The sequence below is a fragment of the Athene noctua genome, chromosome 1, assembly GCF_965140245.1.
Source record: "Athene noctua chromosome 1, bAthNoc1.hap1.1, whole genome shotgun sequence".
NCBI lineage: Eukaryota > Metazoa > Chordata > Aves > Strigiformes > Strigidae > Athene > Athene noctua.
In genome coordinates, this window is record NC_134037.1 from 243,098,763 (window position 1) to 243,115,207 (window position 16,445).

The 16,445-nt window shown below is 39.6% G+C and overlaps 1 protein-coding gene across 7 annotated transcripts in view; it reads right to left on the reverse strand.

The window, feature by feature from the left end:
- Positions 1-4,141: 4,141 nt before the first annotated feature.
- The window catches only part of CDK8 (cyclin dependent kinase 8), a 90,413-nt gene continuing 78,109 nt past the window's right edge, over positions 4,142-16,445 (reverse strand). For 4 of the 7 annotated variants that reach the window (XM_074915084.1, XM_074915111.1, XM_074915103.1 and 1 more), the window contains 4 exons: positions 11,770-11,867; positions 10,304-10,382; positions 10,026-10,184; positions 4,142-5,398 (listed from right to left, as the gene is read on the reverse strand). In XM_074915084.1, the coding sequence (XP_074771185.1) occupies positions 5,273-5,398; positions 10,026-10,184; positions 10,304-10,382; positions 11,770-11,867 (462 nt within the window). In that variant the 3' untranslated portion in view covers positions 4,142-5,272. The remainder of the gene's footprint in view (positions 5,399-10,025; positions 10,185-10,303; positions 10,383-11,769; positions 11,868-16,445) is intronic. The other 3 variants (XM_074915092.1, XR_012634350.1, XR_012634349.1) reach the window with 3 other exon arrangements.

Here is a 16,445-nt window from a genome sequence, read left to right on the forward strand (position 1 = left end):
ATAACAAGCACTCCTGCACCAGTCCTTCCTCCACCTCCCCTGGCTCAGGTGGAGTACCCAGCCCACCCAACTAGGACCAGAAATGCAAAGAGATTGTTAAACTCAGTGTGAAGGCCAGAAAGACACCCCAATCCTAGCAGGCTGAAAAGTACTTTTCAGTATTTTGTGATGTGGGAGCTTTCAGAACAGTGATGGAGCTTGTCCATATTCCCATCCTGCACTGGAGCCGGTATGCATCACCCCAGGGCAATGGCTTCCTTAACATCAGTGCTGGTGCCAAGCTCTACAGCACAGGATCCCTTTAACTGAAGACAGTCCTCTGGAGACAGCTCCCTTCTGCCATTGCTGAAGCCAACTGCCAGGATGAAGCCTGCATAAAATCCTCAAGGAGGGGTGGAACTTACTGCAAGAGTCCTGGTGAAAGAAGCACTTTTGTTTCTGTTTTGCTTTCAAATGGTAAGCACCTTTAACTCTCCTGCTGTTAGAGCACTTCATACGTCCCATCATTCAGATGTCTGACATATTATTTCACAAAGTGCTCTTTATCCATAGCTGTGACAAGCAAATTACACTGAATTAAGCTCATCTACCTTGGTCTCAAGGGATGCAGGCTATTAAACTGTCTCAGAACCAGCATCCTGAAGCACTGTCACCACTCAGCTTACAGGAAGATGCCGAGACAGCTGTGCTACCCAACAAAAAAGGGATGCTCTAGTCAGGGCTGTAACTAAAATAGCGTGCAAGGAGCACCACATTACTCAGTCCTTCTGTAGAAAATAGGCTCAACTTACAATGGCAACAACGTTTAGTCCAAATGGCAGGTCTGCAACTTCACTACTGGGTCCAAGCAATAATCTATGCCTTTCCTTTCAGATCCACAATAACCAGTATAAGATCCTGGAGGCTCTATCTCACCTCCATTATCCCACTGGGTGACAAACTGCCTAACTGTGCCCATAAAATCATCAACAGCCACCATACATGAAAGGCAGAGATCACAGCTCACCTTTCAGTGAAGCCAGGATGGCCTTGGGGGAGATGCAAGAGGAGCTGTTTGTTGTGCAAAGAGCAATTTTAGAAAGAAACCAATGGACACGGGGGAAGAGCACAAATCATTTCTTTGCATAAGAACTGACTCCAACCCTTGTCCTCTGTTGGGGTCTGAATGGACAAGAGACAACAAGGTGAAAACGATAGGAACAGCTTCCAACATCCTTTTTGACAAAGCTTCACATGATCTGGCTAACTCCTGCATGCTTCACTCACACTCCACTCAAGCTTTGCTGTTGTCTTCTCATTTCAGTTGGCAAAGGAGAGTTGACACCACTTCCTATAAAATAACATCCTAATGATCAGTCTCACAGAACTGTGCTGCTCCACACCGTGGGGAAAGCTTTGTGAAAAGCTACCATGGATGCTGTAGCCAATGAGACACCTGGGACTTGGGCTGCTGACGGACCTCAGCAAAAAACCAGAGGAACTTGCTCTTTCCTTTTGGAGGGGCCCATCTAGCAGAAATGAGATGCCAGGGACTGCAATAATGGTTGAACAGTCAATAGCACATACCTGCCACCTGCATCAAGTATCTCCTCTGAGAAAGCAAAGCATAGAAACAGAAATCCCATAAAAATTAAGCACTGTGCACAGAAAGTGAAAAGGAATTTGGAGAGACATGTTTGCTCACTCCACTCCCACCCAGGCTTACCGCACTAAGCTGCCTGAGGAGTTGGCCACCCACAGGGGAATCACCCCAGACCCAGAAGAGATACTGCCCAGCAGTGGCTTCAGAATGAAGGAAAAAGGAAGCTGAAAGAAAACCTGAACTAACACTGGCCTGTCCCTCAGCTGGGCAGTGTTTGGGCACTGCCACAGGCAATTCAGTGAGTTCATTTTCCAATTTATATATACACACAGGAAAGGATGGGATAGAACTGGTCTCCTGTTTCCTCCTGCAGACTGCTCCTCCCACCACTAAATGCTGAAACTCTCTTTAAAAGGGATCATTGCAAAAATTATTTATTTATTCTCTAAGAAGCTGGGTCCTTAGCAGATATGATAAATTCAGATTTGCCAAAAGATAGGCTTGCTGGGAGTGCCAAGGTGAAGGTGCAATAGCATATTTATCCTCACAATCAAGTTAAGATTGTAGTGCATTTCCAACATAAGCCTACTCCAGAAAAACAATTTGTTCTTCAATCAGAGCAACAAAGACAGGCTCCCACTATCTGAAACAGATTCAGATTGGTCCCGATAATTGTTGGTGAAAAATGAAAAGCTTTGAAGTTCTTGAACCTAGTGACAAAGGCTGAGCTAGGAGAGGAAAGAGGCATCATGGCTCACACACCGGCTGCTGCATGCCGAGCTGCCATCTCCTTCACAGGAATTTGCAACTCTGCTATTAAATGTTCTCAAAGGTGCTTTCTTCTTCCTCCCTTTTCTGTAACCCTCACATAAAAAGCCCCCCAGACCAGAACAGGGATGGGGTTAACTTTTTTTTGCTCTCAGTATTCCTAAAACCAGTATTAAAAAATACTTCTTTAATACAGAACATCATTTATAGTTGTCATGAATATGACAAGATTAACCTTATTTGTAATAGAAATATACCACATCTTGAAGGTATCAGAGATTATACCAAGCACTGAAAAAGCTTTTCTTTCCACAGTTTTAGAGAAAGAAACCTCAAATTCCTTGTTCAAAATGACCAGCGAAAATACACCAGAACAAGTCAAATATTGAGATTTTACTTCCCTGTAGGATTTACGTTTGTTCAGGTAATGTGCCAACTAGTAAACTGAAAAATGGAGTAAGAATGAATTAGTGTAGCAAACTACTGAGAACTAAATGTAGAGTATAATACAGTTTTATTATAATTAGTTGATAAGCTGCATCTTCATCTCAAACACCTTCTTCTCAACAGGAAAATTAAATTCAAGTGCAAACTAATGACAAGAGGCCTTTTTGTCAGTTGGATCCATTCCCCTTTGCATGGATGCAATTCAAGCCAGGCTGCTACTTCTAAACAAAGCATTGGAGACATCACAATATACTGCTATCAAATAAGGTTTGCACAGAATTGTCTAGGTTGGAAAAGACCTTGAAGATCATCCAGATCATTTGCATTAATATGATATTAACGATTATGCATTAATATGAATATGCATCAATAAGAAAAGAAAAAAAATCCAGGCCAGTGGTACTTTAGCCAAAGAAAAGTTACTCTTGTTGCCATTTTGGTGCCTGGTAAGAGTCTAGAGATACTAAACAGGCAATATCAAAGCCTAGATATAAGTTAAAGAAAGGATGAAAAAAGGCTTGAATTTGAAAAACAAATCAAAAAGCAGTTTAAGGCACTCCCACCTACATATTTATATTTATTCCAGAAACTGAGGAAAGCCAGATTTTGACAACACTGATGTCAAAATGAAGAGAGTTATCACACAGTGTTACTAAAGCAGCATAAACTGCCCTCAGCTTTTTTCTTTAAAGTCTCCCGAGTACTTAAACATCTACCCTACTCAGATAGTTTAATCTTTACCTCAAACATGGTTTGCATTTTGGGCTGGCTACCGATTTGGTGGTTCTCTTGCCCCCCCATCAGCAGCTCAGTGCATGTGAACGGATCACACTAGTTGATATTCACACTACATGAAGCACTTGAAAAAAAAAAAAAAAAAAAAAAAAGTCCTACATATATTGCATATATTTATGCCATAAAATCATGGAGTAGCATTAGATACCAAGATAAGAATGAGTTACAGAAACCTTAGAACAACTATTCAGACAGGAACGTCTCTCGGTTTTGTAGATGAAAAGGAGCTGTCTGATCTATGAAATGTAGCTAGTAATAAACTCACATTCAGTGCACCTCCAGCTGATCAGCTACATGTACGCAACAGGGGTAATGACATTTTACAAAGGCACTGTATTTTTTTCTGTTATTTCAAAAGAAAAACCCTTCTCAGCAGTTAATGGAAGCCTGTCCACTTGCAAGAAAAATTCCTGTCAGATACTCTTTCTCAGGACACAACCAGATATAGATGTACGATGGGGGAGAGTAGTGTTGTTGCTGATAAAAAGGAATACAGGCAAAGGCCATATGCAGATTTATGAAAAATAAATTTATTACATAACACCTTGTTTTAACAATGTTTGATTTTTTTTTTTAAATTCAGAATACTTGTGTCATTCATGTAAAATAGTTTGATACAGTACATTGTATGTAAGTTTTTTCCTCATAAATTCTAAGGCTCTCCTAACACCTTGATCCTCTGCTGTAGGAATGGCACCCCTAAACAACGTGCGAACATTTAAAAAAATAATTAACTGAACAAAATTTAAAATACACTACACCAAGCTGGTTCTCAAAAATCATGATGAAATATCTGAATGTATGCCGCACCTTTTTAGGAAATATCATTCATGCTTTTTTAATCCCAAAGCATGCTCACAAATCATTAACACCAACAGGAAAAAAAAAATAAAACACTGTCTATGACAATCAGTTTGTTTGCTGAACCAAACATGTTTATATCAATGACAACATACTTATTTTACTATCAAATAGCAGCTTTAATACCAGTCAAGTCATAGATTTAAAAACAAAACCAAAAACTTATGTTGCAAATTAATCTTTGGGACATTTGTAATGGTTGGAAAAAAATGTAAATGTTTTCATGTTCTTAAAAAAAAAAAATCTCGTTGTAGCAATCATGTCAGCCATAAACCACTGATCTAGGTGAAAAATGAACCAACCCACAAAAGTCACTAAAAATAAATGTCTATCAAAATTGTCTCAATTGGAGTCACGGTTAGTTTGCTTTTTTGCCATGGTAACATATACTGTATGCTTCAAGTACCAGTTCAAAGATGTTGTGTACTATTGGTCAGATAAAGTTGTTACATCAAGAGAATTCACCACATACGACAACAAAAATGCTTGCCCCTAGCACATTTCACAGCTTCAACTGCTACAGACTGTCACTGAAAAAAATGCATCGGTCAGTCTGAACCATGTCAAGTAAACTATGGAAGTAGCATATCCACAACACAAACTGTGCTAGCACTTTCTTTTCAAGTCTAACCCCAAAAACAGGTACAATTTGGGAGCCACTACTCCGCTCTGTGGAAGGGGGTGGATCGTGGCGATCGGACAGGTTGGAGGTGTGGTTTTACAGTACATTCTCGTGGCCCAAGCCGGGTTCCAGGCAGGCAGCTGTGCGGCCAGTCCTGCAGCATTAGCAACAGTGCATTGACGTTATTGGGATGCAGCTCAGTACCGATGTGTCTGATGCGAGTACTGTGGTGGCTGCTGGGAGGTAGTTGAATACCCCATGCTGCTCTGTGGCTGTGATGTGCTTGGTCCGGGGTTGGGGTAGGCAGCATGGGGGTTGGAACGCTGCAGAGGGGTAAAAGCAGAGGAAATGCAATCCTTTGTAACAGACAGTTAGCAAGACAGTTTCACCTACTGATTTACTTCTTCAAGCACCAAGCACACACAGTCTCAAAGCAGCTGCACTTCCAGGCTTTTTTTCACTTACTCTGATTACAGCAGGTGCAGGACTGAACATCAGGAATATGACATTAGAAAGTGACAGTTACCACCCTTCAGTTATCCATTCTCATTACCTCCTGTGAATCTACACCCATCAGTCAAACCTCCAGCCAACCCTCTAGATGCCTACGGTACACCTGCATGTCACACAAGGCTACCCTCACTCACGGCAGTGGTACCCTCCACTTGCTCTCTTCCCCTGCCCAGAAGGTATGTTGGGGTGGAGGTCCAAACAGTGCATTTTACTGTTGATGAGCCACTCTGCATTATTCTGGAGATTTCCCTATACAAAGGATATGCTTGCCACCCTTTTGTGTGACTAGGAGCAAAGGCCGGGAGCTCTGTGTTTATTTAGGCTAAGGTGTCATGTAGCAGTGGCCTTAAAAATACCTGAAGGAGAGTTAAAGACAACAGCCACACATTTCTCAGTGGAACCAGACATCTCGGGGAAATGGTCATAGATTGTGGATTAGGAGGTTCCAGTTAGACATTAGGGGAAAAAAATAATTAAAATATCACTAAGAGACCAGTATAGCACTAGAAGAACCTGCCCAGAGAAGCTGTGAAGTCTTCATCTACAAAGGTTTTTAAGCTCAGCTAAGCAAAGCCATGGCGGACCAGATTTAGCATGAAGCAGGACTGTTGCTAAAGTGGGAGACTGATCTAGATGGTCTCCAGCGGCCCCTTTCATCCAGCATTTCTACCATTATTTATTGAGTGGAGCATTAATCACTGCAAGAAGCTCTAAGCAAACCAACAACTGCCTACATCAATCTTAACCTAAAAAAGTTAGTTATTTACACATCACGCGTTATACAGGAAAAAAGGACTGCACACAAGATCTTCAATCTAAGCATATGACCACTTAGCAGCATTTAACATTCTGTTAAATTAACACAATTTCAGTACATTACTGTGCTGTTTTACATTTATGTTAAAGTTTACACACACAGAAATTCTGCAGCATTTAGAATCTGCTGTGTAGCTTCTGAACTCTTGATATTTCAAGATGTATTAGGATTGTTAGAAAAAGCTGTTCTAGTAAAGGTCTGGAAACTTCTCTAAGGTGAATATTCCAGGACTAAGGTATTGCTACTGAGACCTGAATATGCAAAACTATGGTGAATCAACATCCTGAAAAAGTAAAATATTAAAATAGCTTTACAGATTTTGTAAGTTGCAACATAAATCATAAAAAACAACTCAATTTTTTCCTGCCGTTCAGCATTTAGAACAGAAGCTATAATCAGGATGCTGAGATGGCAGCAGAAATGAAAAGGCAAACTCTACCAGTTAACATACGCTCACAGGACTGAGCTAATTCTCTAGGGGTGGATAGCGCAAAGGGGAAGAAATGGCTTGACTGGCACTTAATGCCAGCACTGCTGAACTGCACCGTTAACACAGGGACTGAACTTTTGTGATGTTTGCCTTCAGTCTTGAGAGATGGACTAAGTCACTTTGTCAACAGAAGCATCAGAGCTCTGGGTCACCCTTCTCCATGTAATCAATACAGGATGTACTTCAGAGAGCAAAAATCCCTGAATATTCTTTTTGCCCGAGCCTGGCTCCTCTATGCAGGAAACTATCACAAGTTTAACCATTTTTAAAAATGACCATTCATGGCAGTTGTAAACACTTTCTGCATCCTGACTTTAAACCAGATCTTACTTTAAGACGGAGGCAATTAAAAATCATCAGATTCTTTCATGACACCCAGCCTAATTATCCAGCAAATACCATTAAGCACCAAGAGGGTTATCACAAGGAAAAGCTCAGAATAGAGGAATCATTCCAGCCTGTTTCATCACATTGCATTTGGAAGTACCACACTGCAGACTTGAATGAGAAGGCAAGGAAGTCTGTGTGACATGTAACTACTATTACAAAAGGATCCAAGGTCAACTTGCTCTGCAGAGAGTAATTTGACTTCTGAGTGGATGGAGAAACTGTCTTAGTGTGCCTTGCCCAGGAGATGGCAATCCTTCTTCACAAGCTTTATATGGGGAATTTGAGCAAATTAAATGAAGAACAAAGGAACAGGTGTTTGATTAAAACAGAGGGCTGTATTGTAATATTTGTTTGCTGTCTCCTCAAGTTGCAGGATCAGACACAAAAAATGTGAGGAATTTTTTTTCAGGGAGACCTGAAACCACCAACAGGCAGCTTTTAACTGCTTCTGTTCTAGTGCCAGCAAGTTCAGGGTCTCCTCCCTTTGACTATCATGTCTTCCAGATGCTTTAATCAGAACAAGTCTACCCATTGAATTCTTGCAAGACTGGGGATGGAGGGGGGAGATTTTTTTTTTTTTAAACCAGGTGTTTTGCCTCCTAGAGCGATAGCAAAAAGATTAGTCAGGAGCAGTCAAGTTATGAATAAGAGCTCCTGAGATAGCAAATTAGCAGTTGCCACTATCTCAAGGCAAAACTACTTTGAAATTACATTTGTTGACAGGGGCTGCCCCCAGCTATAATCCTGGGTTGGGTATCTGAGAGTACAAAAGTATTGATGAGCATGAGCTGAAAACAAAAACGTCAACTCCTACCAAGGCAATTCGAGTCTTCTGACTTCTCAACTAGCAAACCTCAGCTCTTGCTCACCAAAGTGGAAGCTGAAGTTTGTTCAAAATGCCAAGCTGCAGCAGCAAAATGAGGTGAAAGGCGTGTAAATAGGACATGTGAATGGTGCTCCCTGACACAGGACATGCAACCTCTGCATCAATCTCCTCAGATATATGACTCAACATAAGGGGAAGATTAAGAGACTTACAGCTGTGTTTGCCTTCTTCAAAATACACACAGAAGTGGTAGAAAGAGCCAGCTAAAAGGCCAAAATAGCAACCAACTGCAGCTTGACAAACTGAAAGGGATAAATCTCCTGTAAGAGTGCTCTGGGATGTGGAATCCAACTAAAAGACAGATGATGTTTATACTCAGAGGCACCCCACACTGCAGCAGTGTAGTTAAGGCTGAAACTTTCGAAACAGTGGTCAAACAACTCTAAAAATTTACATCATTCAAGGAGAATAACTTGAAAACTGATATGCTCTTGATGTCCTGGAATAAGCTGAGCAAAGGCACTTGGGGACTATATGAAGGGTCTCAATAGAACTCCTGAAAATACCTTGCTATACATTTTTTAGTACTTTTGAGTTTTGCCCAATGCTGGAAATATACAGATTTATATAAGGATGAGGGTAATGCACCCAGACAGCCTTTGAGACTACCTGGTACTCTCAGGAGCAAACTCTGAAATACAAGATTTCAAAGCCCATTACTGTTTATGGAGAAACAGTATCAAACTGTGAAAAGTAGGTTGGCAGCAGCAGTTTTACCGAAACCATTCTTTAACTCTCCCTAAGTTTTGCTACAGAATATAAGCATAGCTAAGTGGGTTTCCAATATTAGGATCTCAGATTTAGATATTAATCTTTAACTGAAAACAGTGACAGTAGTTTCTGACTTCTCCATCTTTTTATTTCATCCAAGACTCTCTTCCAATTGGCCTTCTGTGCTATACATTCCACATGAACCAGTATTTATCAGTTCCTTGCAGGCTAACATTTCCACCAGCATGCCTCCTCTTGAAATCTTCTATTCCCTAGGCTTCCAAAATCTGCCACTTCTCTAACTGCTACTATGCATATCATTTGAAGTCTTTCTTGCTCCTCTTCTGTACTTCTTAGCTCGCATTAACTAAAGGTTCTGTCTTTAACTCTCTTCTCCCCAGTCTCCAGGAATAACCTCATTCAAACTCACAAATTCAGGTATCATTCCCTGGGATGACTTACAGATACTCTTCTGCTCCAGACTCTTCTGATTTCCTAATGTCTGACCACAATCTCAAATGCAGGAAGGCTAGAACACAGTTTTCAAGTCTTCCTCAAGCTTTTCCTACACTCCTCAACTTCCTCACTCACTTGTTCACCAACTCACCTGCCTCTTCAGATCTATAATACTGGGCTTACTCAACCTGGAATCTTCCTCAGCCTTCAAAACAGACATTATGACAGCATCGTGTCAGGTCTTTCTGTCTGTCATCCAAAATACTTCTTTCCTATACATTTGCCCAACTAAAACTCTTGCTCAGATTGTTATGTCACACCTTGTTTACTGCAATATTCTTTGCCTCCTACCATTACAGGCTTGTTCAAATAAGGAACAGTGTTTTTAGGTGATACAGAGTGCAGCATGCTAGGCTCCTGGTCGACAATCAGCATTCCCTAATATGAAGATAATAAATTAATAACTGTAATAATCTCTGATCCTAATTTCCTTACTGCTAACCTAAGGAGAACCAGCATATCAATTCACAGGCAAACCATCAACTAAATGCGTCTGAAAAAGCATCTGAAAGATGCCAAAAAATACCAGTCAATACAGTGACATTTAAAAAACCTACTTTTTTAGCTTAAAGAAACACTGCTGTAAACATGAGAACCAAAGACACAAGATATGAATAAAACAAATACCTGATAGTCTGAGGTCATAATAAGTCCACCTGAGGTAGTGGTAGGAGGAACAACTCTCACTTTTTTCAGTGGGGGTCCCTGTGTGTGACTGTTGTCTTGGTTCCCTGGATGACCAGTTCCATTAGTATGGTTATTGCCCTGCTGCTGCTGCTGGTTCTTCTCAATTGTTTAAACACAAAGAAAAATTTCAACTCAAAAGCAGTACATGAAATAACATGAAAACAGGAAATAGTGTGAAAGCCAGTGAAGCATGATGATACTGTTCTTCTAGTACTTACTTTGTCTCCTTTATCATCTGGTTCTTCTTCTGTTAAAAATTCTCGTTTTGGGTAAGGGATTTGACAACCTGCAAAAACACTGCCCCCCAAAAAAGTCTATCACTGTATAAGAACACAAGTGTTAGACCTGTAACATTCATACTTCACCCACGCTAGTTTCAAGTTGCCTGAGCCATAGCCTAATACTTGTAACTAATGGAGAAGTTTCCCCTGTCTTACTTTCATCATGTTCTGAAACTTAGTAAACCTATTCACATTTATTTTTAATCTTCAGTTGCCTCTTATATAATTATTTAAACTCCTATTATAATAGTTTTCATGGTTTCTGGTAACTGGACCAAACTGGTGGCTGGAAAGGTACACCATCTGTTAGATATCTGCAAGGGCACAAAGAGCTATCTTAATCCAGCTATCCTGTAATTCACAATCTCAGGACCACCTAAAACTACTCCTGGAAACTCCACTAACTTTTAATAAAACCACCTGGAACAAAGTTTAAAAATAACTAGAAATTTCATCTGTCAATTCATATCTCATGGTCCACGTGAATTTGCTACTGCTAGTGCAAGCTAATATTTACCTGTCTTTAATCAGTAGAATTATTTTTAATAAAGTCTCTGTACACCTGTTAGCATTACTCATTGTGTATTCACATTAAAATGCCAACCTAAAGTTGAGAAAGAAGCCAACACTGTCCTAAAGGCATTTTCTGCAGGAGTGAATCATGCACATGACAACATTAAATCACCGAGACAGCTCTTATAAATAAACCAGTAGGTTTTAGTGAAATAATTTCATTTTTAATTAATTGCTTATAAATATACATACCATATTTTATAAATTCTTCCCTAGATAATGGTAGAGAATCATACGCAGGATGCACTAATAGCTTTCCTAAAAAGGTGTACAAGCATGTTCTCTGGCTAGTCTTTAGGGAGGGAGACTTAATTTTTAATTAAATCATTCACTGTCCCCTAAATTTTCTTCCTTTTGTAAATCTCCCTGTACAAACAGAAAAGAGGAGTGTCTAAAGAAAATGGATTTAATTTGTTTAAGGATGACAGCACAGAAACATAGAGTTAACTTCCCCCACCCACTGAATTTACAACAACGGCTAAGACAGAAAAATGTAAACTAATTAGAGAGTGTCATCTGGCATTCTGGAGCAGAGAAGTGGACCTGCGGGCACTTAGCAGTTGTCTGCAAAGATCTGTAGCATGCATAATCAACCTGTCAGTGAATAACAAGATTAGTTCTGCAACTAATAGGATCAAAGTTCTATAAAGCAAGAGATTAATAAGAATGCTACTTAATTTTAAAAACCACAAATGGCATTTTAGTGGTTATAGCTTTCTTCAGTTGTTAGACAGCAAGTGTTTAGCTTAAACATATTTACAGCAGAGAGAAAGCACACATTTCTAAAGCATCTCTGGACGTACTGATAGGTTCATAAACCGACCACTTACTCGGATGTGGGAAGAGGATCTTCTAAGAAATAGGGATCCTGCATAGCCTGTTCTGAGGTAATTCTCTTTATTGGATCCATAGTGAGCAATTTTTGAAGCTGCCAAAATAAAAAATAAAAAGCTCTGCATTACTAAAACTGTTAAGAGAAACTTCACTGTTTTATTCCTGAAAGAAAAGCTGATACAAATGTGTCTGAATTCAAAACCCTAACCATAAATGGCATAATCACATTCTTCTCTCTTGTTAAAACAGTAACTTCATTTCCCATTGAAGAACAACTACTTTAACTTGCAAAGACCAGGACACTCACAAATCCTGCCAGTCACAAATCTTAAAAAAAACATTCAAAGACTTTCCACAACATACCAGCAGCTTTAATCATGGAATTATGGAATAGTTTGGGTTGGAAGGGACCTTTAAAGGTTATCTAGTCTAACCAACCTGCAATAAGCAGGGACATTTTCAACTAGATCAGGTTGTTCAGAGCCCTGTCCAACCTGACCTTCCATGTTTCCAGGGATGGGGCATCTACCACCTCTCCGGGCAACCTGTACCAGTGCTTTACCACCCTCAATGTTAAAAAATTTCTTATATCCAGTCTTAAGTCTACCCTCTTTTAGTTTAAAACTATCACCCCTTCTCCTATTGCTACAGACCATGCTAAAAAGTCTGTCCCCATCTTTCTTACAAACTCCCTTGGGTACTGAAAGGTCCCTATAAGGTCTTCCTGGAGCCTTCTCTTCTCCAGGCAGAAAAACCCTAACTCTCTCAGCCTGTCCTCGTAGGTGAGGTGCTCCAGCCTCCTCATCATCATCATGACCCTCCTCAAGACCTACTCGAGCAGGTCCATGTCCTTCTTATGTTGAGGGCCCCAGAGCTGGACACAGCACTGCAAGTGGGGTCTCACGAGAGCAGAGTAGAGGAAAACCACCTCCCTCAACCTGCTGGCCACACTTCTTTTGATGCAACCCAGGACACGGTTGGCTTTCTGGGCTGTGAGCACACATTGCCAGCTCATGTCCAGCTTTTCATCCACCAGCACCTCCAAGTCCTTCTCTCTTTAATGGTCAGTTCACTTCCCACAAGAAGATGTAACATGCACATATTTATCCTGGTTTCTTCAACTACACTGCACTTAACAGGAAACAACATCACATCCATCTAAATTCAAATAATTCTTTGCAATTAATAAACAAGTGATTCCATGTCCATTATTGCTTATTATTTAGTATTGTCATATTAGTACATCTCCACTGTCATCCACAGTATTTTAAAGATATTATATGAAGTTACTCCTCAGAAAATCTTTATGCTGTAAAAGAACGGAATAATCAGCATGTTCAAAACACCCACCTGGCCAGATAACTTTTTATCACCCACTCCAATTTTTATTCTGACAAATATGGACTCAGACACATCTGTGTACTACATGCTGCTCAAAAGAGCAGTTGTGCAAAATCTTGAATTTTAGTTGATTTTTTTTGCATGACATGATGCAAAATACTCTAGAAAAGTCCAATAAGCTGCTTCCTCCATGCACACAGCATGTCTGAGCTCTCGTGCTGTTGCACTATCACTGTTAAGACCTCAGTCTTTACCTTTGTAACAACTGATGGCTTGGGCATCAGCTACCTGACAAAAAAATTCTTTCCAAAATGCCTGTGTTGGTTAAAGACAATGAAGACAATCACAAAATATAAAAATGCAGAACACAAGGCAAAGTATAATATTTTTACAAAATAGCTGAACTCAGTTCAATTAAAAGTCCAGCAAAACCTTACACTTTGAGAAAGTACCTCTTACTCTCATTGGGAACTGTTAACAGAGGACTAGAAGAATATTAGGCTATTTGCTGCCTGATGCCCATCTTTAAAAAAAAAAAAAAAAAAAAAAAAAAAGGCATACAAGACATTTTAGTAACAGCAGAGCAAAAATCCTAAGGTGATATACAAATGAAAATTTAAAAAACCAAAACTGACCTAACCAAAGCAAAGCAAGAGATCTGTATAAACAGTAACAAACTTGCTACTTAGATGAACATGCTATGAGAAATGCTTAGGATAGATACCCAGGAACTCCTCCTGAGTAACTTCAAATACTAGTAACAGACATGAAATCTAAAGTCAACAAAACGTTATCGACTGAAAAGTAATTCTAAAAACCGTTTGTACTGGTTTTACTCTTCTGGTTTCATTTTACACCTATGCAAACATTTCAAAAGCTGTCTGGACTTCATACCTTTGTCACTGCAGCATCTCAACAGCGATTTCCAATTAAAAAAAACATTTGAAACATCACATTGTCACCACAGGTCTGAAGATTTTTCTGTTTCAGGAATAGTAGACCAGAGTGATTTTATTTAACTCTAGCACTGAATTGCAGTGATGCATTTTAAAAGAGATTCTTATTCAAAAGGTCTGGTGTACATGCACATAATTCTCTCCATCCACCCAGCAGTTTTGTGGAATACAGCTGTGCTGGACAAGCACCATACATAGGCTGAATGAGATAACCTCCAGATACTACATAAAAAAAAGAAAATAGTGATTCATGTTTCACCATAGAATACAATGTCCAAGGCAAAACTACACCACGATGTGTTATCAAAGAAAGTGACCTTTAAAAGAAATGTTACACTTTCAACCTTTTTTTAATCATGGATCTAACAATATGCAGAAACCTCATGGGCAGATGATACTAATTTTACATTTGCTATTCATGGGATTTAAGTCACCTTTTTTATAAAGATCCAGTGTCATGATCTATGGTCATCTCCTTTCACTAGCTATTAAGTGAGCATACATAACCACAGGGCAGACCTTCCCACTGCAGACAGCTAACATTAGGAAAGTATTTCCTCTCCTCAGCCTTCAGTTTTAATATCATCATTAAGAACATAATAAATATGTATTGCCACCATCAGTCCAGTTTTGTTTTTCACATCATCAACAACAACTGACAATAAGTTATTTCAGCTCTTTGAGTCTGCATGTAGTCTTTGCATGATATTGGTTTGAACAGAACAATTCTTGAAATGCCCAGAAAAAGGGAAGGCAAAAAATGAGAATGAATTGCCAACATACTGAAAAACATCACAATCAAAAAACATTGCAAAATTCTGGCACCATTTCTGGCAATTAGATTACAAAGCTGTCCACTGCATGCTGACAAGATGTGAGCAAACTTGGTCATAATCAGCACCAGAAACCAGAAGAGAAATTTAATGATTGTGCAACCATTATCACACCAGGGATCAAAAACTTCTATTTTACCCCCTTGTTCAGGTGCCAGCATAGAAGTGATTCTTTCACCTATTATTACAAATATTTTCTATTTTAAAAACTTTTCAGTTAAGATTACCCAGCTGAATGACATAAGAAAAATTCAGTAAGCTATCCATCAGCAACGAATGGTACAATCACTGCCGTGGATATGGACCACCATAACCCTATGAAAGATGAAGCATCACTCAATTAACCAGAAGCAGCAGTCACATACCCATTTTAAATAATAAATCAGGGAAGTGGAAAAGAACATAAGCTGCAAAAGCAACCAAAGTTGTCTCATGTAACACATCAGTTCTGCATGTGAAAAGGGACCATGTGCATGAATGTCAGTAAAGAGGGAAAAAATCTGGCTAATTCAAGCTGGGAAATAAAAAAATTTCATTTTTGGCAGTGACAACAAACTCTGAATTTACTACTCCTGGAATTATTAATTCTGGCATATTTTACAATAGATGTAAACAGTTTATCTGTTCTGATGCAGAGTAAAAGGGCTGTGAGACAGCTTGTGTAAGAGTAGGATCCTGGAGTATCACTGGAAGAACTGGTACTAAAAGATTTGCTGAACTTGTTTGGGCTGTGGTGGAGGGGCCTAAAGCATTCACCTGCAGTTCAGCCTAGCTTCAGTGAGAGCACAAACCTAAGACACCTTCTGATTTTGGCAGTCCCTGGACAGAGTTTTACAATGTTACTTAGGAAAAGCCAAGGTTTTTAAATGGTATCTGATTTTCATTGTTCTGATAGACAGCTGTTAGCAGAAAAATGAGAGGATCCTCTTGGAGCTAATGAATGACCAACTTCACAGTACTCAGCTTGCAATCTGTACCTATGGGAGGTACAAATGAATATGGCTCTGTCTACACTACTAAGTACTCTGCTTTTTAGCTTGTTTGACACTGACACCATCCAAAGTGCACCGAGTGGTCTCTCTCTCACTACCAGTTTTGCTGAAGGGAAGGTGGGTAGAAGCCCAAACCAAGCAAGTGGGTGAGAGTTGAGTAGCATGTTCACTCAGGGGTCGATGCTCAAACTCACCTCCTGGTCCTCTTGTCCAGTGTTAACAGATATGGCCAAGGATGGAGGATTAGTAGTAGCCTGGTAAAGGACACCATTCCTTGATATTGCATTTTAATATAACCACTGATTTTTGGTATAAATACAAACATGCTGAATAAAAATGTTGAAGACATTCAAACAGTTACCAGTCTGTTATGATGCCATAGGCAGAAGAAAAAACACTGTAGTATGTGTTTTAAGCTATTCTCATGTGATTGCTCTAACTTCATTGTTCTATTTAAGATAATTTCTAAAATCACAAGACTAGGAGGGTGGATGAGAAATTTCTGGTCAATTTGGCCAGAGCACTCACAGCTCTTAATAGAGGATAGTTC